Source organism: Microtus pennsylvanicus, chromosome 21 (genome assembly GCF_037038515.1).
Source record: "Microtus pennsylvanicus isolate mMicPen1 chromosome 21, mMicPen1.hap1, whole genome shotgun sequence".
Classification (NCBI taxonomy): domain Eukaryota; kingdom Metazoa; phylum Chordata; class Mammalia; order Rodentia; family Cricetidae; genus Microtus; species Microtus pennsylvanicus.
Genome location: NC_134599.1, coordinates 36,313,137 through 36,335,991, shown reverse-complemented (window position 1 = coordinate 36,335,991; position 22,855 = coordinate 36,313,137). Strand labels below are relative to the sequence as shown.

Genomic DNA, 22,855 nt, shown 5'->3' with positions numbered 1-22,855 from the left:
TTACATTAGAGACTTCTAATTTCCTTACTTTAACTTAGATACTGACTTGTTTACTCCCCATCATGACTGCAAGCTCTTAGGGTTTGCTACTGCAATTTTGGTGTGAAGTGCTTTGACAAACAGGCTGGCTCTAAACTAGTGTTCCTCCAGCCTCAACTTTCTAGGTACTGGGGATAAAGGCATGAACCATCAGACCTGGCCTATATTACCACCTCGGGTTTTAATAATAAGTTCACATATATCTCCCATGTCAGGTACTAGAGTACCTGCCTGTAATTTTAGCAATCCAAAGGTAGAAAAGGTGAGTTCTAGGTCAGCCTGGCCACACAAAAGACCTTATCTCAAAAAAATAAACAGAGAGAGGGGTTCCCTAAAAGTCAGGTGGAGTTTGTACTCCAGCCATGGGCCTCTGGAACGCAAGTGTGTGCATCCTTAATATTTAGAAAGCACCCAGGATTACTGTGGAAACTGCAGAAAATAATCAGAATACAGTGTAGTCTCCATTCTGCTATTCTTTCAATAAGTTGAATGCCCTACTGTGAGCCTAACATTATTCCACACTGAAAATATAGCAGAAAAAAGAAATAAACTGTCACCTCTCAAAACTTATAGAGACAATGAGAACATGATGGCAGTGGTAAGTATGAGGGAGAAAAAATGAAGCAGGTAATGGTTGAGGAAGAGTTCAGGGAGGTTGAGGAACGTCCTAAGGGAATACACAGAACGTGAACTGGATAGGCCACTCGTCACAACAGAGAAGCTGGGCAAACAGAGCTCTCCAATTCTTGCCTCTTGAGACTTGAGACTGCTGTAGAAGTCTTACAGCTGGTGGTTACCCGACCACTGGGGCGTGGCCTCTTATACTATATATGCGGATGTAGAGCATGCATCTGGCCTCTGTTCAGGTTGTGAGGTTCATTTTCTGATCTCCATTCAAACAGAGGATTCTGATTTGTAAGTCTACCCCTAATTCTGAGCTAGTGTGAGATTTCTTTTAAGCGTCCATCCACATGAGACAATTTGATAGAGTTCATGCTTTTGAAAAAAAAAATGCAGCTACAACAAATTATCGTACTGTGAACTGGGAAAAAGGCAAGCAGTTTTCCAAGTAAGTGTTCCCGACTCGTGGAGAATAGCTAAATGAGTGGAGGGTGGGCTGGATTTCAAACCCCTTGTGCCCAGCCACGTGTCCTGGCACAAGTCACAACGTAGCAGAGTTACTAGTCCATAAATAGTTTTTCACTTGTTCCCAATTTTGTTAAAAAGGAGGGTAGGGGGAGTGAGAGACTCTAACAAGGAAAATCACAGGGATTTTATCATCCACAATTCAGACGCCTAAAACGCTTCTCATTTAAAGTTAGTGTGTATTTGTATTCTTTGTAAAAAAGATTTTTATTTATGTATGCACATGTGTGCAATGGTGCCTGCTGAGGCCAAAAGAGGTTGTTGGATCCTTAGAGCTGTAGTTTCAGTTGACTATGAGCCAGCCATTTGACTTGGGTGATAGAAACAGGTCCTTGCAAAAGCAGCAAGCACTCTTTAAAAAAAAAGGCTTCCTGCCATACTTGGCAATTAACTCTGAACCAATTTAATTTCAACATTAAAAATCCAAACCATTATAGGATTCAAGAATATAATTAACAGGGATTTGCCCAAAGTAGAATCTTGAACTTCTTTTAACCAACAAAAATCCTCTTGGTAGCAACTACAATTTTTATTTGTGGTATAACTAATCAGCTTTGGTGTTAAAAATCCTCTTGGTAGCAACTACAATTTTTATTTGTGGTATAACTAATCAGCTTTGGTGTTAAAATTAAACAGAATGGATGCCTATATTTGCTAATGATCACAATCAAAAATCCTTTATAATAGTGCCATTTTTTCCTTCAGAGTGCTTACACTATTTTTGAAAAGCTGCAACACCTTTAGTTACATCATACAGTAGCATGTCTAGCTCATTTGTAAACCACAATTTGACATTCAAATCACTTACAGTCAAGACACACCGCTGAGGTTGTAACTGGGTCAGAGAGATCCATCAGAACAGTTCACTCCCTTCCTCTACACCGCCCCCCCTTTTAAAAAAGTCTTAGCCCAAGCTAACTTCAATTTTTCAGCTATCCTGCCTCAGCCTTCCAATTAAGGAGATTACAAGTATGAGCCACTTTGCCTGGCCACACGGTTACCTTCTACCTTTTGACTTATGCTTTCTTAGTCTTTGTTGTTTTGTTTGTTTTTCGAGACAGGGTTTCTCTGTGCAGTCCTGGCCATCCTGGAACTAGCTGTGTAAGCCAGGTTGGTCTTTAACTCAAGAGATCCATCAGCTTCTGCCTCCCAAGTCCTGGGATTTTCTTTTATTTTTTTTTAAAGATTTATTTATTTATTATGTATACAACATTCATTTCATGTATGCTTGCATGCCAGAAGAGGGCACCAGATCTCACCATAGATGGCTGTGAGCCACCATGTGGTTGCCGGGAATTGAACTCAGGACCTCTGGAAGAGCAGTCAGTACTCTTAACCTCTGAGCCATCTCTCCAGCCCATCCTGGGATTTTATAAAAGCATGAACCACCATCGCCAGGCTTTCTTCCTTCCTTCCTTAGAAAAGCCTTTCTGCTTGAAAGTCAACCTACAACTTCTTTCTTTTCTCTTCCTCTTTTTCAGAAGTGTGTTGCTGGGGATCAGACCCAGGGCTCTTTCCGTATGAAGCAAATATGCTACTACTAAGCAATGCCTCTGGAAAAATGTTTCTGGAAGCAGGTTGGCTAGAGTGTTACCTCTGCAAATCTCAAGGCTCTTAGGGCACAGTGTAGGAACTCAATTACTTGTGACGAATGTTTGATCTACTTGGTTATTTTTCAAACATCTCCAGAAACAATTTAAGGGAAGGAGGGGGAAATTTTCTCATTTATAAATATGCCCTAACCAGCTGAATTGAAATATGAACTTTTGTAAACTTTTAAACATTATGTTTTGCCTCTTAAAATTCAGAACTTTGTGTTCAAGTCCAGAACAGGCCTAGAACTGTTTTAATCTAGACTATCAACCCTTCCCACCTAGCTCATGGCTGGGGGAATAGGTCTCATAACCCTAAGCAAGGGCTAAAAGAAAGTCATAGAGGTGAGATGTCATAGGAAAGGACAGAAACACAGGATAGAACAAGGTGAAATATTTCCATAGGAAGAAACCAAATTTGGAAGGAGTGAAACAAGAGCAAGAAGAGATTCTAAGAAAGCCCAGAATTCACAAAACCCAGTATGTCTCAGAACCTGGATGAAGTGATTTTGAGGGTAAGACCCAGAAGTCACTCAGATATAAAGATAGAAGTGTCTCAGCAATGCCTGCAGGTGATGAGACCCCTTCTACCTACCCATGCAGGTAACAGGGAGCAGAGGCTCATCAGAAATAGATTCCCATCCACTAAATTTCTTGGCAAGGTTTCTCTGAAGCTTCTCCCTCCCTTATTTTTACAGGATGCACAATGCTCCAAAGCTCATCTTTACAAGCTTCAAAGAGCCAAACATCTGACAGCCGAAAGGCTCTACTGTGAGACTTTTCATTTCTGAAGGACATGGAAGAATTTTAAGACTTGAAATAACAACACTACAAAAACTCAAGTATGCTAATCTATCTACTAATTATGAGCAGGAAAGAATTCCACCACTGAAAGACATTCCCGAGTGTGGAGCTTGCCAGCTGAGGCTCTAACCCTCAGCACTTGCAGACAAGAACAATAAACATAGAAAAGAATTCCCTTAATTCTGAAGCTGCTAGAGGAAAGATTAAGGCAAACACTTGGAGATACAAGCATAGGTAAGGTCTTTCTGAAGAGACTCCAGTCACAAAGGAAGGAAGACCAACAATCGACAAATGAGAGCTCTCGAAATTTAACAGCATCTCTCTGCATAGCAGATAAGGCAATTGACTCTGAGTGAAGAAGACAGCCTACAGGGTGAAAGAGTTGTTTTCCCAGTCACATAAGACAGAGAATTCATTCCTAGTATATCCAAAAAACTAAACTAAAACAAAACAAAACAAAAAAGTAACGAACAACCAAATCAAAAACTGAGCCACAGACGGCTGGGAATCCAGTTCACAGCTACAGTAGTTGCCTAGCACAAATGAAGCCCTGATTTGATCCTCAGCGCAATATAAACTTGGTATGGTGCATGCCTCTCACTCCAGTACTTTGGAGGTGGAAGGAGAAAGATCAGAAGTTCAAAGTCATCCTTAACTACATAGCAAATTAAAAGGCCAGCTGAGCTATATGAAACCCTATTTAACACAAACAAACAAACTGGGAGATTCCATCTTGCTAACGTCAGAGTGGCTGTGAAAACAAGTGACAACAAATGCTGGTGGGCACGGAGAAAGCATAACCATTATTTACTGTTGGTTAAGAGTATCAACTCCTGCAGCTACTCTGGAAATCAGTGTGGAAATTTCCAAAAGACTAAAGACAGAAACTGCTATGACCTAGCTATTACACTCCTGGGTATATACCCACAAGCCTCCATGCCTTATTACTGAGAAACGTGTACATCTATGTTCACGCCTGCTGTATTCGCAAAAGCAAAGAGATACGATCAGCTAGATGTCTACCAGCATGAATGGCTAATGAAAATGTGGTACATATACAACTCAGCAGAGAAGGAAAATACAATTACACAACTTGAGGAAATGGATGGAAGTGGAAATACTGCAGGAACCCAGGCTGAGAAAGATGACAGAGCATGTTTACTCCCATATACAGAGCTTAGCTTCGTATTTTCACATATGTGTCTCTGTGAGTGCAGACGCTGGACACTGGTACGGGATCCATGGAAAGGGGGTAATAAACACAAGTGATCCTGACATAAAAAGTGGATGAGCAGGGCGTTGATGGAGGAAGGTCATTGGTTAAATAAAAAGAAACTGCTTGGCCCTCATTGGTTAGAAGATAGGTGGGAGGAGTAAACAGAACAGAACGCTGGGAGGAAGTGGAAGTGAGCTCAGACTCCACAGCTCTCCTCTCGGGAACAGACGCCTCAGGGAGATGCCATGCTCCCAGCTCCCAGGCAGACGCATGCAATGAAGCTCCGACCCAGGATGGACATCTTCCCGGTAAGCGTACCTAGGGGCACTACACAGATGATTAGAAATGGGCTAAATTAACATGTGAGAATTAGCCTAGAAGAGGCTAGATAGAAATGAGCCAAGCAGTGATTAAATGAGTACAGTTTGTGTGTTGTTATTTCGGGCATAAGCTAGCCAGGCAGCCGGGGTGCTGGGGACGCAGCCCCGCTGCCCTTATTACTACAGGGCGTGGTGGCAAAAATTCCAAAACTTGGGAGGCAGAAGCTGTTGGGTCTTAATGAGTTTGAGGCTAGCCTGGTCTATATAGAGTTCCAGGACAGTCAGAGAGAGCCAAAGTGAGGAAGGAAAGAAGGAAGGAAGAAGGGAATAAGGGAGGGAAGGAGAAAGGGAAAGAGAGAAGGGGGAACACTGAGGATGGAAGAGCTTAGGTGGGAATGGGGACCAAGGCGGATAGAATGTTGGTAAGGGAAGATTAACCCCAAACAACTAAAGTATAAAAAAATACCATAAAAATTAAGTGTGTGTGTGTGTGTGTGTGTGTGTGTGTGTGTGTGTGTAACTTCCTTTAAAAGAAGTCAACTTATTAGTCTAAGTTGAAGTTTTTCAGATATAACCTATAAAAATATTTGGAACTGCATCCTAATCTAAGGGATGGTGAAATTCTTTAACAACTGTAACAAGTATTTTAAAATTTACAAACCAGGAGGCAAAAACCAAAGGAGTAACATGCAGGTCTCTGCGCAGCTAACTCTACTACTACATGACATTCTGTCTCAAAATATTATTGATAGTTTCTTTTCAACTATTTCATAAATGTAAAGTTATAATGGGACACATAATAATATACAGAAGTAACTCCAATGATATTACTAAGAAATTAAATTCTACTTTCAAGAAAAAATATAAAGAAGTAACATAAATGAAGAGGAAGATAAAATGCCTATACATCATGAGTTACTAAAAAACAAGTACATATACATTACACCAAATGTTGGTAAATGGTGACTTTGGATGATTTTCATACATACCTTTAAGAGTTTGCACTTGAGTTTGCTTGAGAACAGAGCTCAAGTAGTGAGGTGATAAAGAACCACTAAAAAACAGGGAGGAAGATAGATGTGCTTACTTGCTTCTACAGAACCAAGTCACAGGCACAACTAGAATGCACCACAAAACCACAACATTCAAGTTCTCCTTGTTCTCTTTGCTTATAGCACTCAGTTCAGAAAGAGCTGCTGAAGTGCACAGGGTCAAAACTAAAAACAGTTATTCTGTTACTGTTAAACAATTATCTCTTAATTTCTTCAAAAACAGAAACAATTACATTTCTCATATAATATTTTTGTACCGGTTACATAATAATGTATTTTAAATGCCCTGAACAATAAATATAAGAATTCAGTACTAACATATTTTAAAATTTGATATAATACTAATAGTTTAACACTAAGAATTTATCAAAATAAGTACTTAAGAAAAATTCTATATAATAATGACACAAAGTTAAGTTTCCAGGGTGTTTTTTAGTGAGAAAAGTAAAACTTTGGGGGGGGGGGCGGGCTCTATTTGTGATAGTAGAGAAAAATATTTTAAGTGAAATTAAAAATAAACTTTTAATTTCACTTAAAATATTTTTAACATATACCTTATTCTTTTTCCAAGACTTACAAATTGTAGAAGGGTCACACAAAAATGTGTCGGAAGGAAATCAGCAAAATGGAACAAAATGTTTTCATTTCATTAAAGTTTTAAAGTCAACAATTGATAACTCTCATGCTCTTATTTACTCTTTAAAAAAAACCTTGCAAAATTACTTTTCACACCTAAAGCTACGATAAGCAAAGATCTAACATTGATACATGAGAGGTGACTTGTGTCTCCACGCTGCCCTTGGTCAAGAGCACAGTGAAGTGGGTCACATTCGCCAGCATTACAGACAGTTCCTTTAGCTCTAAATTACTATTTAAATAGAATATATCATAAGCACCAGTATTACCTAAGAATTTAAATGAATTACAATGGGAAATTCTGAATTTGTTGCAGTAAGATTTTAATTTTCTCCCTAGGTATGTATTAGAAAATTAATAACCTTTCAGACTTTTGAAAATAAATTAAGCATCAAAGACTACCTCCTAAGATTTATCTTAATAAGGCAAACTGCAACACAAATAAATATAGATCGTAGAATTATAAGATTCTTTAAGGTTTCCTTAGAAAGAAGATTTAAAATCAGATTTGGAGAGATAATATAATGTCCAGATTTAACAAAATGAGAAAAACTAAAGCCAGGGGAAGCTGTAAGGAAATACATTATAACAACGTTTTCCAGAAAACAACAACATAAAAACCTGCAAAGCACTATTTTACTTGACAAACATTTAAAATTTTAAACTTCAGTTTTTAAATATGAAGTATTTTGGAGGAGAATCATCAACTTCAAGTAGACAGGAGGGCAAGCATGGTCCCACAGCACTCCGATGAGCTCAGACACTTGCACATTTTGTTCCCAGTGCAGAACTAACTGGAAATATCTGGGAAGGATTAGGAGGTCTGTCCTTCTTGGAGTAGATGTGTACTTGTTTAAATTTCAAAAGTCCATTCCAAGCCCAGTCTTTCTCTCTCTGCCTGCTGCCTGTGGATAAGGATGTAAGGATCTCAGCTACTGCTCCAGTGCCACGCTTCCTGCCATGATAATGGACTAATCCTCAGAAACTAGAAGCCCCCAATTAAATGTTTTCTTTTATAAGAGTTGCCTTGGTCATGGTGTCTCTTCACAGCAATGGATCACTAAAACAACATGAGACACATTTCACCAAGATGAAACAAAGCAAAACAAAATAAATAGGAAAAAGAAACTTTAAATGGTGTATCAAAAATGCTATGATTATAAACTTTGAATCATCTTATTTTAAAAATTTAAATATGCATTTAATTTATTAAGTCATTATCAGCATGCAAACAATTAAAATGAGTCTTTGTTTGTAACTGAAGTCATATAATTTATTTAGCTTACTTATATTGCACTGACTTTATTTCTGAGAACTTATATTCAACCATCTAGCATTTTTTTTAAAGATTTATTTATTTATTTTGTTCAGTGTTCTGTCTGCATGTGTGCCTGCAAGCCAGAAGAGGGCACCAGATTTCATTACAGATGGTTGTGAGCCACTATGTGGTTGCTGGGAGTTAAACTCAGGACCTCTGGAAGAACAATCAATCAGTGCTCTTAACCTCTGAGCCATCTCTCCAGCCCCAACCATCTAGCATTTTATTGTTGTGGGAGAATTGTGCATACAGGCATTCCACCATGCCAATAAGGTCATCTTGAATCAAAGAACAGAGTCAGCAATTGACTGCCTGGGATTAGCCATAGATTTCTTGGAGGACTGAAGGGTCTGCTAGAGAGGACAGGAAAAGAGAAGAGAGGGTTTTCAAGGAATTTCCGAAGGAAAGAGGGTCAATCAACTGACTCTGATCTGCCTTTAGATTTATCAGGTCTTTAACTAAATTGTGAATCCTGAGTTTTTATTATACTGGAATATACTGGGTGTCTTTCTGTCTCACCAGCCAGCTCCCAAATAACAACACTTATTTCATAATTAACAATAACTTATTAATTATGAAAGTTCAGCCAATAGCCTAGGCTTGTTTCTAACCAGTTTGTATAACTTAACCCACTTCCATTATCCGCACACTGCCACATGGCTCATGGCTTTTATCTCTCCTCCTCCATGACATCCAGCTGGTGACCCCTCTTTCTTCCCAGAGCACTCTGTCTGAAAATCTTGCCTATACCTCCTTCCTAGCTATTGGCTGTTTTTTTTTTTAAAATAAATTTAACCAACCACAGTGGCCTCTTTACACAGTGCAATCAAATAACTCACAACATTTCATTTCCTAGAAAAAAAGAAATTAACCAAGAGGAAAATACCTTAGGTTAATGTTACCTGTAAATACTTCTCTATACAATTAATAAATGCACAAATAAAACAAGTCTGTACGACTTGTTTTCTCCATTTCACACAATAAATCTAAATCACACAGAAAGTGCTTACCTCTGTGGAGAGGAAAAAGGTTGCTTCTTCAAGGCCTGCATAAGATTGGGCTTATATTCTGGATCAACACACCATAAGGAACCTTTTCCATTAACCTAGAAAAAAGTGTGGAAGAATTAAATCCCGAACTTTTATGTATCAGTTTATCAGACTCCTCTGAGTAAGAATATGGGGGAACCTCCCACTTCATGCCAAGGCTGAAGTGAAGGCTGGAGATGCAGCAGTTACCACTGTGCCTGCTGCTAGATGCTGATCCACTTGCTGCAATACTCACACCTACTTCCCCATACCCCTCAAGTGGACATGAGTCTGTTATACATGACTCATTGCACTCACCATGAAATACATAGTTTACTTTAACCACAAGATGAGAGAGGTTAAAACTTATTTACACCCAAGCTTCTATAAAGCTTAAACTTATTCATTTATGGGGAGAAAGACAAGTCATGAGTGCAGACAGGAAAACTTGAAGGAATCAGTCCTTTCCTTTTCCTGAGTGAATCAAAATCCAGGACCCTCAGGCTCAGCAGTAAGTAGTGCCTTTACCTTCTAAGCCATGTCACTGAGCCTATGCTTTTCATATTGCAAAAAATCTTAAAATTTAAGTTGTACTTTACAACTAACTACATTAATAACTCTTTGGAAAACAAACTTACTCATTTCTTTTCCCCTAACCCTTCCTTGTATAAAATCTTTTATGATGGGGCTGGAGAGATGGCTCAGTGGTTAAGAGCATTGCCTGCTCTTCCAAAGGTCCTGAGTTCAATTCCCAGCAACCACATGGTGGCTCACAACCATCTGTAATGGGGTCTGGTGCTCTCTTCTGGTCTGCAGGTATACACACAGACAGAATATTGTATACATAATAAATAAATAAATATTAAAAAAACTTATATGATGTAAGGTTTAATGTGATTATCTCCACATTGCTTCCATTCCCTAAACTCTTTCTCGCAGCAATTAGTCTACTAATGAGATCTTTTTATCTTTGAGTACTGTGTCATTTTTATAAAGTGGCATGATCAAAAAATATTGTTCCACAGTTTAAAATATAAGGCTTGTGGCTGGAGATGGCTCAGCAGTTCATAATATACTGCACTGTACGTGCAATAATTCCAAGTTTGGTTCTCAGCACCCACACTAGAGGGCTCACAACTACACTACTGCAGTTCTGGGGGATCTGTGCACTTGTTGTTTGGTTCTCAGCACCCACACTAGAGGGCTCACAACTACACGTTACTGCAGTTCTGGGGATCTGTGCACTTGTTGTTTGGTTCTCAGCACCCACACTAGAGGGCTCACAACTACACTACTGCAGTTCTGGGGGTCTGTGCACTTGTTGTTTGGTTCTCAGCACCCACACTAGAGGGCTCACAACTACACGACTGCAGTTCTGGGGTCTGTGCACTTGTTGACCTCTGCTGGTACTCGCACACACACACACATATTCACACATACAGTATGACCTCTGTTGGTACTCGCACACACATACATATTCACACATACAGTATGACCTCTGCTGGTACTCGCACACACACACATATTCACACATACAGTATGACCTCTGCTGGTACTCGCACACAACACACACATATTCACACATACAGTATGACCTCTGCTGGTACTCGCACACACACACTTATTCACACATACAGTATGACCTCTGCTGGTACTCGCACACACACACATATTCACACATACAGTATGACCTCTGCTGGTACTCGCGCACACACACACACACACACACACATATTCACACATACAGTATGACCTCTGCTGGTACTCGCACACACACACACATATTCACACATACAGTATGACCTCTGCTGGTACTCGCACACAACACACACATATTCACACATACAGTATGACCTCTGCTGGTACTCGCACACACACACATATTCACACATACAGTATGACCTCTGCTGGTACTCGCACACACACACACATATTCACACATACAGTATGACCTCTGCTGGTACTCGCACACACACACACATATTCACACATACAGTATGACCTCTGCTGGTACTCGCACATACACACACACACACATACATATTCACACATACAGTATGACCTCTGCTGGTACTCGCACACACACACACACATATTCACACATACAGTATGACCTCTGCTGGTACTCGCACACACACACACACACACACATATTCACACATACAGTATGACCTCTGCTGGTACTCGCACACACACACACACATATTCACACATACAGTATGACCTCTGCTGGTACTCGCACACACACATACATATTCACACATACAGTATGACCTCTGCTGGTACTCGCACACACACACATATTCACACATACAGTATGACCTCTGCTGGTACTCGCACACACACACATATTCACACATACAGTATGACCTCTGCTGGTACTCGCACACACACATACATAATCACACATACAGTATGAAATTAAAAAAAAAATCTTAAAAGCCCAAGATATTTATTGCTACTTATTATGATTATGTGAAACAAGATAAAACAATGTGAGAGTCAGACATTTCACATTTTACCCACAAAGAAAATCAAAGATCCAAGTGAGTTATAATGGGATTCAATAAAATAACTTATAGCCAAGTAACACAGTCCAAAATAAATGAACATTAATTGGATATTCTGAAATTGCCATAGGGTATTTGCTGAATGCTAGGGGAAGAGGATTAACAATACCAAACAACAGAGCTGGGCAGTGGTGGCACACACCTTTAATCCTAGCACTTGGGAGGCAGAGGCAGGTGGATCTCTATGAGTTCGAGGCCAGACTGGTCTACAGAGTTGAGTTCCAGAACAGCCAATGCTATATTGAAAGACACTGTCTCAAACAACAACAGCAGCACCAGCAACAACCAAACCCTAATAAGAACAAAAGTAAATTTCAAAAAGGTTTAGGTAGTAAGTAGTAGGGGCCAAAACTAACTTAAGGGGAAAAGCTTCTTATTTACAGAGAAGTCCATGCACTCATAACAGGGCAGTTTAAAACACCCTGACAACTGACAACAGAGACATGTAGAAGGAAAACTGATGTGTCTCTTACAACAGTCACACAGGGAGGAATGATCAGGAGAGTCATCTCTGTGGCACTCAGTGTCAAGGCACCACAAAAAAGAGGAAGAATTGAGGCCAGGTGGAGTGATTCAAGTACCCGAGAGGCAAAGGCAGGAGGACTGTCTTAAGTTCGAGGCCAGCCTGGTCTATATGAGTTCTGTCCCAGACACCACTATATTTACACACGCACGGTGTCTCAAAAACTAACAAACAAAAATAACAAAGAACCCAAGCAACTGACAAGTTTTCCCAAGAAATGTTAAGATTTGTATGCAAATGTATTTTTAGACTAAGTGATAAAAACCCACTTAGAGTTTTGTTCAGTCATTTAGACAAATGATGGATATGTTTTGACAATTGGGAAATAAAACCGTCAACACACATCCTTTGTTCCAATTAGGTTTCATATACACAAATAATTTCTCTTACATTGACCAAGACAATTCCATCAATTACTACCCATGTTCTACCTTGATATTCCAGGGATATCTCCTGCAAACTGTTTAGAGTCTTGTTTTCAAATTCTATAGTAGAAAGTCTGAAAACTGTTTTTGATCACAGCAGAAAAAGCTATTTCCTTGAAGCACCAAATTGTAAAACTGAGAATTTGCAGTTTCAGTAGTTTCAAATAACAGTCTGCTTATGTTGCCATGGCAGCACTTCCTTCCACTGGTCTGTTCACGAGCCCTCGGTAACAAGAGACGAACTATGAATTTGCTCATCTATATTTTAGAGTCTGCAAAAAGAATTTCGGACTAAATCTCACTTAAAATTTACTTAAATGATGAGGCACAAATGATAAAAGTTTTAGAAATATTGATCTAAAATGATATTTGTCTGTAAGAAACAAAGTGCCTGGATGCTGAAAACAGAAAATATGCATTCTCTCATTTACCATCATTAATTTTTAAACTTTAAGATTGATTGAAAAACCATTAAAGGTTTTGTAGAAAAGAATATATTAAGGGCTAAATTGCAAAGATTCATCTTAATAAAAGTTTTAAATAATAAATTCTGAGAAGATAATATTACTATTTCTGAAATGTTATGTTCTTGCCTTATATATTAAAAGGTCCGTCTTGTCAGGTCTTTTCATATAGCTGTATAATCACCAAATTACAAAACATTAAAACTGTAACTGAACTAGGAAAAATTTAATTCTGTTTACAAACTAAAATTTCAGTCATAATGTTCGCTTACATTTAATAAAAATTCAGAAAAATGTAAGATTTGGATGCTGACTAGGAAAGTAGCTCAGTAGCAAACAATTGCCAAGCATATGCAAGGGCTGTGAGTTTGATCCCCAGAAAAGGAGAATAGATTTAACCCTTTCTTTAGATCTGATTTTTCTGAAGTTGTATGGAGAATATAATACAAAGGAACAGAAAGCAGACCTTGTGTTCTGTGGGGAGAACTGTCATCTCTAGATAACATTCACTCAGGGACCAAAACCAACTTCAACTTTATGAAAGTACAGCGGACTTGTCTTCCACAGATGCACGGGAAAATACGTTCTGATGTGCTGACTCAAAAGTGAGTTCGAGGCCAGCCTGGTCTACAAAAGCTAGTTCCAGGACAGGAACCAAAAAGCTTCAGAGAAACCCTGTCTCAAAAATCCAAAAAAAAAAAGGGGGGGGGGGTTCATCAAAACAAATACCACTGTGATGTGGGAGTCCCCTTTATGTGCTGTGATTAGCAATGAATAAAGACACTGCTTTGGACCTATAGCAAGGCAGAACTTAGGTAGGCAGGGAAAGCTAAGCTGAATGCCGGGGTAAAGAAGGGCAGAGTCAGAAAGACACCATGGAGACATGGCCAGAGTCCAACATGCAAAAACTTTACAAGTGTGTATTGCCACGTGGCAATACACAGATTAATAGAAATGGGTTAAATTGATATGTAAGAGTTAGTCAAATAGAAGCTAGAGCTAATGGACCAAGCAATGTTTTAATTAATACAGTTTCTGTGTGATTATTTCGGGTTTAAAAAAGCCGACAACCAACAAGCAGCCTCCCACTACACCACTGAGGTGTGGTGATGAAAAACTTTACTTGAGAGGTGGGGGGCAGGAACATCATGAGTTCAAATGCTTAGTTGCATATCAGGTTCCAGTATAGGCCAGCCTGAGCTACATTAAGATCTGCCTGGGTCAATAAATAAGTCCACTGGTGCTTTTCCTCTGTCCCTGAATAATAACACTCCTAAATCTCCAACTATTAAGCAGTGTCCTACTAGAATTCATCCACATCAAGCAATTTCCTCTGGGGTTGAAACATTCTACCCGCAAGGAAGTTCAAGCAGAAGTTAAAAAACTCGAAACAAAGTTACTAGGTCCTTCTCTCCCAGAGTAAACAAAGAATTCCAAGAGTCATTCTTCTTAGGTGAGTAACAAAGACCTTGAGACAAGCCCCACAGCTAGAAGAAACAGAGACCTTGAAAGTTAAGAACCAAATGAAAGCAGCAGAGACCAACTGAGCTTCTTCCTTGAAGAGGTGTAGACCAACTGAGCCACCTAGAAAGGACATTCCTCAAGCTGTTGAGCAGTCTGCAGGTGGGGCAGTGTGTTCCAGGTTCCCAGTTTTGTAAGCTGTCACCTGTGCTGGATTGGCCTTTGGTGATGCAGATGTCTTTGACTCATCTCTGCTCCCTCTCACACACTCACATAAAAATCAGTGGTCACCAAGTTGGACTTTGGTGGTATCTGTACTCACTGCTTTTTCTCTCTCTTACTTGTGATAGATAACATGCCAATTGTGCTCTAGTGTTACAATTTTTGTCTTGTTTTTCCCCGGACAGATAATTCTCTTTCTCAAATTCTACCTAAACGGAAGATAATATCCTTTCCCATTCTCTAGCTCTCAACTCCTTACTTCTTTCTCTGAACCTTTGCAATTGCTCAGATTAGCAGGTGTGGCAGCACAGGCCTGTAATACTTGAGGAAACAGGCAGTCAGATCAAGATCAGGAGTTCAAGCCTAGGACTGAGAGTTGGAAGAGAAGTTAAGAGCAGAGGACCTAGGTTCACTCTCCAGCATCTGCATGGTGGCTTATAACCACTTTAACTCCAGTTCCAGGCATTTAATGCCTTCTGGTCTAAGTAGGCTCCTACATGCATATAGTGTACACATACATGATGTAGGATTTCCCTCTGCATGCTGTGAATACTATTGATTAATAAAGAAACTGCTTTGAGCCTATAGCAGAGCAGGGTAGAATGGAGCTAGGTGGGGAAAAATAAACTGAATGCTGGCAGAAAGAAGGCAGAGTCAAGTGAGAAGCCATATAGCCCTGCTGGAGACAGACACCAGAACTTTATTCTTTACCTGGTAAGCGACAGCTTTGTGGTGATACACAAACTAATGGAGATGGGTTAATTTTATATATGAGTTAGCCAGAAACACGTGTAAGCTATTGGCCAAACAGTACTGCAAACAATATGATTTCTGTGTGATTATTTCGGGGCTGAGCAGCCGGGAACAAACAAGTGACCTTCACACTACACATAGGCATTTACTGACATACACATAAAATAAAACAGTCTGGGTGGTGGTGGCACACCCAGGAGGCAAAAGTAGACAGATTTCTGTTGAGTTCCAGACTATCCTGATCTCTATAGTTGAGAGATCTAAACTTCCTCCATTTTACAAGCTGGGTCTACATTTCAGTATCTGTTTTTAAAAACAAAGGACTATCTCGAAAAAACAAAAAACAAACAAACAAAAAAAAAAAAAACAAAAAACCCGCAACAAAGGACTATTAAACAAACACCTTTACATTCAGGGGACCAGGGAAAGAGCACAAACAAGGCCTGAGTCAGTCCCACAATGTCAAGGACAATTCCTGCAATCCCCTTCAAATGTACCCAAGTAGATCCATGGATAAAACCTCAGTCAATTAAAAATATACTAATATACTAATATAACTGCTGCCTGCTTAACCAATTATGCTTGAGATGACCTAACTGTTCCTAAAATTCCCCTAGCTATGCTTAAAAGGAGCCTGCACAATCCTCTCGGGGTTGTCTCCATTTTGTACAGGTGACCAACCCCACATATGCTGGTAAATAAACACTCTGTTCTTGCACACTACTTGAGTCCTGGGTCTTCTTTCAGCGTTTTCTTGGACCTTAAGGAGTAAGTTCGAGGTCAGCCATGATTTAAATTTAAAAATTCAGTTTTAAAATCTAAAAAAATAAAAGGAAATCTTTAATGACTTCCATGCCATTGTGGTGATTGAATGAGAAAAGTCTCCCCAAGCTCCTATTTTTAAATACATGGTCCCCAGTAGTGAAACTATTTGGGAAGGATCAGGAGATATAGCCTTGTTGAAGGAAATGTGTCACTGGGGATGGGTTTTTAGGTTTCAAAAGTTCATGCCATTCTCAGTTTTCTGCCTCATATTTGTGTATAGTGATATTTTATTTGTATTTTAAAAAATAAAGCTTGCCTGAAGATCAGAATGCAAAGCTAAACCACTAGAGGCCAGGGACTGGTGGTACAGACCTTTAATCCCAGGGCTCGAGAGCCAGTATCTGTGAGTTCAAGGTTACCTTGGGCTACAAAAGATCAATCCAGAAAGAGATCCAGGTGGTGGCGGCTCACATCTTTAATCCTAGCACTAGGGAGGTGGAGACAGGAGCAATATGGCTGGGCAGAGACAGGAATATAAAGGGGAAGAGACAGGACTCACTGGAGTGTTGAGTCTGAGCATTCGTGGAGACAGGATCTTGCCCTTTCAGTCTGAAGATTTGGTAGAGGTAAAAAGTCTCTCTCATGGTTGGCTGCTTTGCTTTTCTGATCTTCAACCTGAACTCCAACTCTGTGTCTGGGTTTTTATTATTCTTGCTACATTTGTGTCCTTTAGAGACTACTTCAGCACCACACCTGCCTGTTTGCGGTCATTCCCTACCATGATGGGTAAACATTTCTCACATAAGTTCTCTTGGTCATGGTATCTTATCACAGCAATTTAAAAGTAACTAGGACAGCCATCCTCAGCTACACAGTGAGTTTGTTGAGCCCCACTGGGCTACAAGAAACCCTATCTGGAGAGAGGGAAGAAGGGAGGAAAAGAGGGAGAGGGGATATGCAAGCTCATTATATAAAAATCAAACAAGAAAGCAAAAAATGTTTACCTTAAGTGCTATGGAATGTTCCTTTACACTGTATGAATAAATGTCACTGTGATTGGTTTAATAAAGAAGCTGATTGGCTAAAAGCTGAACAGAATAAGGTTAGGCAGGAGAGCCGGATGAGGAGGATGCTGGGAAGAAGGGTGGAGTCTGGAAACTGCAGCCAGCCAGAGGGACAAGAGATGAACGTCCACATAGAGCCTGAGAAAGTTTTGAAAAAGGTTCTAAATGCACAGAAAGAGACAAATGCAGCTTCCCAGTCTCGCAGTCTCAGGCCAGCTGCAGTGCAGAGATGCATCTGCCTACGCCATCTTCAAACAGCTGCCTGTGAGATGGAGGCGGCCGCCAACCGCCATGAGCTAAGCAGTGCGGCCAGTTCCTGCAGTCTCACACTGGCCCCTACACATCTCCCAGTCGTTGTCTGCAAGCTTAAGCAGCCAGTGCAAACTCTGCCAACACACTGCACAACAGGTTTGGAGCTTTGCTCATGCAGACAGAACACAGATACACAGAATAGACAGATTCAGATAGAAAAAAAACCCTAAATGGGTTACAGTGTATTTTTAAATGTACAAAGGCTTGGGAGAGAGAAGAGAAAGAATATGTACTGCATTAGATTAAAAAAGTTTTAAAATTAAATAAAGTTCTTAAAAAGCGAGTAATTTCAAAACGCCATGTAAAGGTTGAAAATACAGAAAGTCTGGATCTGTATGTTGTTGTGTTGTCTTTAAATTTTTTGACTGCTAAGAGACTGGATTTTAATATGGTTGAAAATTGGTTGACTCAGGGCCCCTGTTACCAACCCCTGTGTTAGACAGGGGATAAGTAGGTAGATAAATCTGTAAGTGATTAGTGCACTAAATTTCTTGATCATAGGGAGTTTATATCCACTCTGGTAGGATACAAAAACATGTGCACAGCTATGATATAATATGTGAAGGGACTCTGGACAGCCCAAGTATGACAAACATGGCTCTGGCAGGCCTTGTCCTTCTCTGATTCCCTCTGGCCTGCTAAAACCTCTAGATTGCATTCCTAAAGGTAGCCACCAAGGTTTACTCCCTTTACTTGTCCACTTCCTCCTCCTGAGGCTGGCTACTAAATCCACCTATCAAAGTATTGAGGCCCAACAATCAAAAGCCTTTGGCTACCCTAATTGACCTGTCCAATCAAAATTAAACACCTCATCCTAACATGGGATTTCCCCTTTTACCTTTATAAACTGCCAATCATTTGCTTATGTGTCCCATCTTTCCCCTCTCTATCCAAACGCAGTCCTTTGTCCCTCCAGGACAAATATCCCTTCCCCCTATCCCTTGTTCCTTCCCTTTCTCCCTCACGCTCTATTTCCTGTCTTTGTCTTTTATCCCCTGCCCTTTGTCACTCTGAGGCAAAGAAATCTCCTTTGGGCCGAATACCAGTCCCTTCAATATGTACTACAGAAAAAAAAACAAAAGGATAGGAGCCCAGAACAGATATACCAAAGCGGCAAGTGCCTAAGGGAGAGCTCCTGAGCTGGGCTGTGAGGAAGTGGTTTCTCCACAGAGAACAGGAAAATACATGTAGATGGCATAAGATAAAGATCACACTATATTGGAATAGCTAGTGTAAAATATGTGTGTGTGCAGTTCATGGAGTAATCTTTTTAAAAAGCATCAAAAAGAGATCAAATTGAGCTAACTCTGAAAACTATTTCAAGAATTTTTTTTTGTTTGAAGATTTACTATTTATGTATTTGTGTATGTGTGGCCATGCAAGGTGTGTGCTTACATAGGCTAGAAGAGGGCGTCAGATCTTCTAGAGCTTGAGTTAGTGGTGGTTGTGAGCTGCACTCTGGTCTTCTAGAAAAGGACAAATGTTCTTAAGGGCCCAGTAATCTCTCCATCCCTGTGAGTTATGTTATTAATGTCCCATAGTGTACGATTCATGGTGACATGAAGCTAACTTCATGAAGTCACATACCTGGCTCTTGAACATCTGATTCAAATTATTCATGCTGACTCCCCCCCTTTTCCCTCTGCGAATTATATATATGTATAAATACATATATAGATAAATAAGATTACCCTAAAACACAAAACTAATAATATGACAACAATGAAAAAGTAAAACAAAAACCAAAACAACAACAAACTAGCACTTGAATAGCAGAGGCAGGTGGATCTTTGAGTTCAAGAACAGCCTGGTCTACAGGTAAGTTCTAGGACAACCAGCTCCACACAGAAACCCTGTCTTGAAATACCACCCCCCTCCTCTCAAAAATAAAAAACAAAACAGTTTTTGAATGGTAAAGAAAAAGAATTCAGGCAACTATGAACATGGGATTATATACTATGCAAATCAACAAAAATATATTTCTAAAGCTATTTTTACCATCTATAGAAATACACACATATAAATATATGTAAAGTATAAATATACATATGCATATACACACATATGTACATTTTAACTGATGAGAAATAAACTAGGACCCTTGAAAATTTATAGGTATTTTATTTCCTATATTCTAACCTTGGTTTTTGCAGGTCATGGTCAAATGAACACCTAGCTGGTCTCAATGTGCTGGTTATGAAACAAGAGAGTTCCTCAGGATAATATATAAACTCCTTTCAAGTTTTATATCCAAGTAACTAAGCACCATAAAGAACAAACATCAAGTTTAGAATCTTGAATCCTAGAGAAGGAAGACATAAAGCCCAACTTATATAAATTCCATCAGACATAACTCTAAATTAAACAATTAGTTGCAAATTAGGTCTGGCCTTTAGGAGACAAACTTTTTTTTTTTTTTTTTTTTTTGGTTTTTCGAGACAGGGTTTCTCTGTGGTTTTGGAGCCTGTCCTGGAACTAGCTCTGTAGACCAGGCTGGTCTTGAACTCACAGAGATCCGCCTGCCTCTGCCTCCCGAGTGCTGGGATTAAAGGCGTGCGCCACCACCGCCCGGCAGGAGACAAACTTAAGAGTCATTAGCATCCATATACTAAGTGAAGCCCTGGGAATGATGAAATTACCCATAAAACAACTAAACTAAAAAGACAGTGAAAAGAATTTTAAAAAATGTTTAAAAAGTTAAGGGTAAAGCAAACCAATCTAAGCAAGTATGAATTCTATAAATCAAGGAAAATGAATTCCTAAAGCTAGTTTTACCTTACAACACAATGTCAAACCAAATCAGCAGACTCAGACAAGTGTTGAGGCAAGTGTTAAGACTGCTCAAAACTGCATCTTTATTGAAACTTTATGGCTGGAGAGATGGCTCAGAGGTTAAGAGCACTGACTGCTCTTCCAGAGGTTCTGAGTTCAATTTCCAGCAAGCACATGGCAGCTCGCAACCATCAGTAACAAGACCTGGAGCCCTCTTCTGGCCTGCAGGCACACAAGCAGACAGAACACTGTATACATACATAATAAATAAATCCTGCCCCCCCCCCAAGAAAGAAATTATATCGAAATGCAGTACTAAGTGTGACCCTCCTTGAATAGAGACATGTTCAGGACAACAATGTACATATCACAAATGAAATAAAGGAAAACCTTATCATAGCCTTGTTCTGACCTCAGAACTGAAGGGCAAGTAACTTACTATGACATTCACTAACCTTCATGTTCAGTGTTTCTTTCTACTCTGTCTGTCTCCCTTTCTCACTCATACAGAATATACCAGTGCTTTTATATACCTTCTATATCTACAGAAAACATATTTTTAAAAGCAAATTTAAAAAGTATTAAAAATTACAACAGAGAAAAAGGCAAATTAAAAATAATATCTGTCATATTATTTAATATAAATGAGCTATACTTTATGAGATAGATTGTTAAACGGAATAAAAAGGACATATATATATATATATATATATATATATATATATATATATATATATACTGATATAGTTGTAGAAATTAAGGGGGATCTACTCCATGGGACTCGAGAGATGAATCAGTGGTTAAAAGCATGTGTTGCCCCTTCCAAAGAACTCAAGTCCAGTTCCTAGCACCCACACTAAGCCTTTCGCAAATGCCTGTAACTCTAGCTCTAGGAAATTCAATATCCTGTTGTGACTTCTGAAGACACTATACTCACGCACAAACCCAGAAACACAAACAATTAAAAATAAAATCTTTTTAAAATGAGACATATACACCCTCAAAAAAAGAAAGGAACAAACAAAAAAACTCAGGCAGTCTGGGGATACCGTGCGGTGGAGTGCTTACCTAACATAGCATAGTTTCAACTCCTGGTGGGGGGAGGGGTGAATAATGGGATGAGGAAGGCTCATTCAAAAGAATAAGTTTCTCTCAACACCAAGACATTTTAAAGCATCATAAATTAAAGCAAATGATGAAGATAATTAATCTCAAACTAACCTAACTGGGCTTTGCATCCCTTGGTTTCCCCATATCTCATGGACCTGTATCAATTCCCCCATCGCACAGAGTGATGTTTACCAATACTGACCTTGCCATGGCTCCTTTCCACTTTCTGAAAACATTTATTCAGGGATAGATTATGCCGAACAGAATTCTTCCAGCCTGTGGGTGCGGTGGCAAAGTATGGGAAACGGTCCAGAATCCAGCTATAAATTTCTTTGACTGGCAAACATTTATTTGGAGAGTGTTCAATAGCCATATAAATGAGAAGACTAAAGGAGTACGGGGGCTTTGAAGTCGCTGACTTTTTCTCTGGATTCTGGTAGCAGGATGGTCCAAAGACAGGCACATCATCTCCCTCTATGTCATACAACGGACTAACCATTGGAAAACCTTCACTTCCAAGCCTGAAGTTTGTTAGAAGATTACTATTTTCATGAAGCCAGTTCAAGTTTGTGAGTTCGTCATCTGCTGAGTCAGTGCCCACTAGAGTGGCCTTTGGCCTTGCAGCATCCCCAACTTCAGGCAAGCTTCCCATTTTATAAATCTGATTTAGTCCTGCAAACTTCTCAGCTCCTGGGGTCTCAGCTCTCTTATCTGGAGTCATTCCAATTACTGGACCCATTTACTCGTATAGTTCTGCAATTAAAAAAAAGTTATAAATTAATATAAATCTTAAACTCTGGGAAAAGCAAATAAACATTTGTATATACACATCCAAATCAAAAAAAAATTTGCAGTTGAGTATGCTACACAAACAATAAATAAATATAAATAACTGGGTTTTTCTTTATTATTTTTCAGACAGGGTCTCTATTTGTAGTTCTGGCTGTCCTGGAACTCACTATGTAGATGAGGCTCTCCTCAAACTCAGAGATCCCCCTCCTCTGTACTGGAAATAATGAAGGTGTGTACCACCACACCCAGCTTCCCATATAATATTTAAATACAAAGTAGTTTTGACAGTTATAAAGCATGCAAAGAAGTAGTTGCTTTATATTATTTGAAACGATGAATAATAAACAGTAAATAAAACATATCTTGACAGCATCACATGTATGAGTGATAATAAGGCAAATTACGCAATACAGCGTAAACAGTAAAGTTTCCAGTCCACAATAACTGTTGTAGTTACTGTTAAAAAATGGG

The 22,855-nt window shown here is 39.4% G+C and overlaps 1 protein-coding gene across 6 annotated transcripts in view; it reads right to left on the bottom strand.

The window, feature by feature from the left end:
* The window catches only part of Foxn2 (forkhead box N2), a 51,619-nt gene that overhangs the window by 7,203 nt on the left and 21,561 nt on the right, over positions 1–22,855 (bottom strand). For all 6 annotated transcript variants that reach the window (XM_075954980.1, XM_075954979.1, XM_075954981.1 and 3 more), the window contains 3 exons: positions 21,795–22,345; positions 9,134–9,228; positions 6,107–6,171 (listed from right to left, as the gene is read on the bottom strand). In XM_075954980.1, the coding sequence (XP_075811095.1) occupies positions 6,107–6,171; positions 9,134–9,228; positions 21,795–22,331 (697 nt within the window). In that variant the 5' untranslated portion in view covers positions 22,332–22,345. The remainder of the gene's footprint in view (positions 1–6,106; positions 6,172–9,133; positions 9,229–21,794; positions 22,346–22,855) is intronic.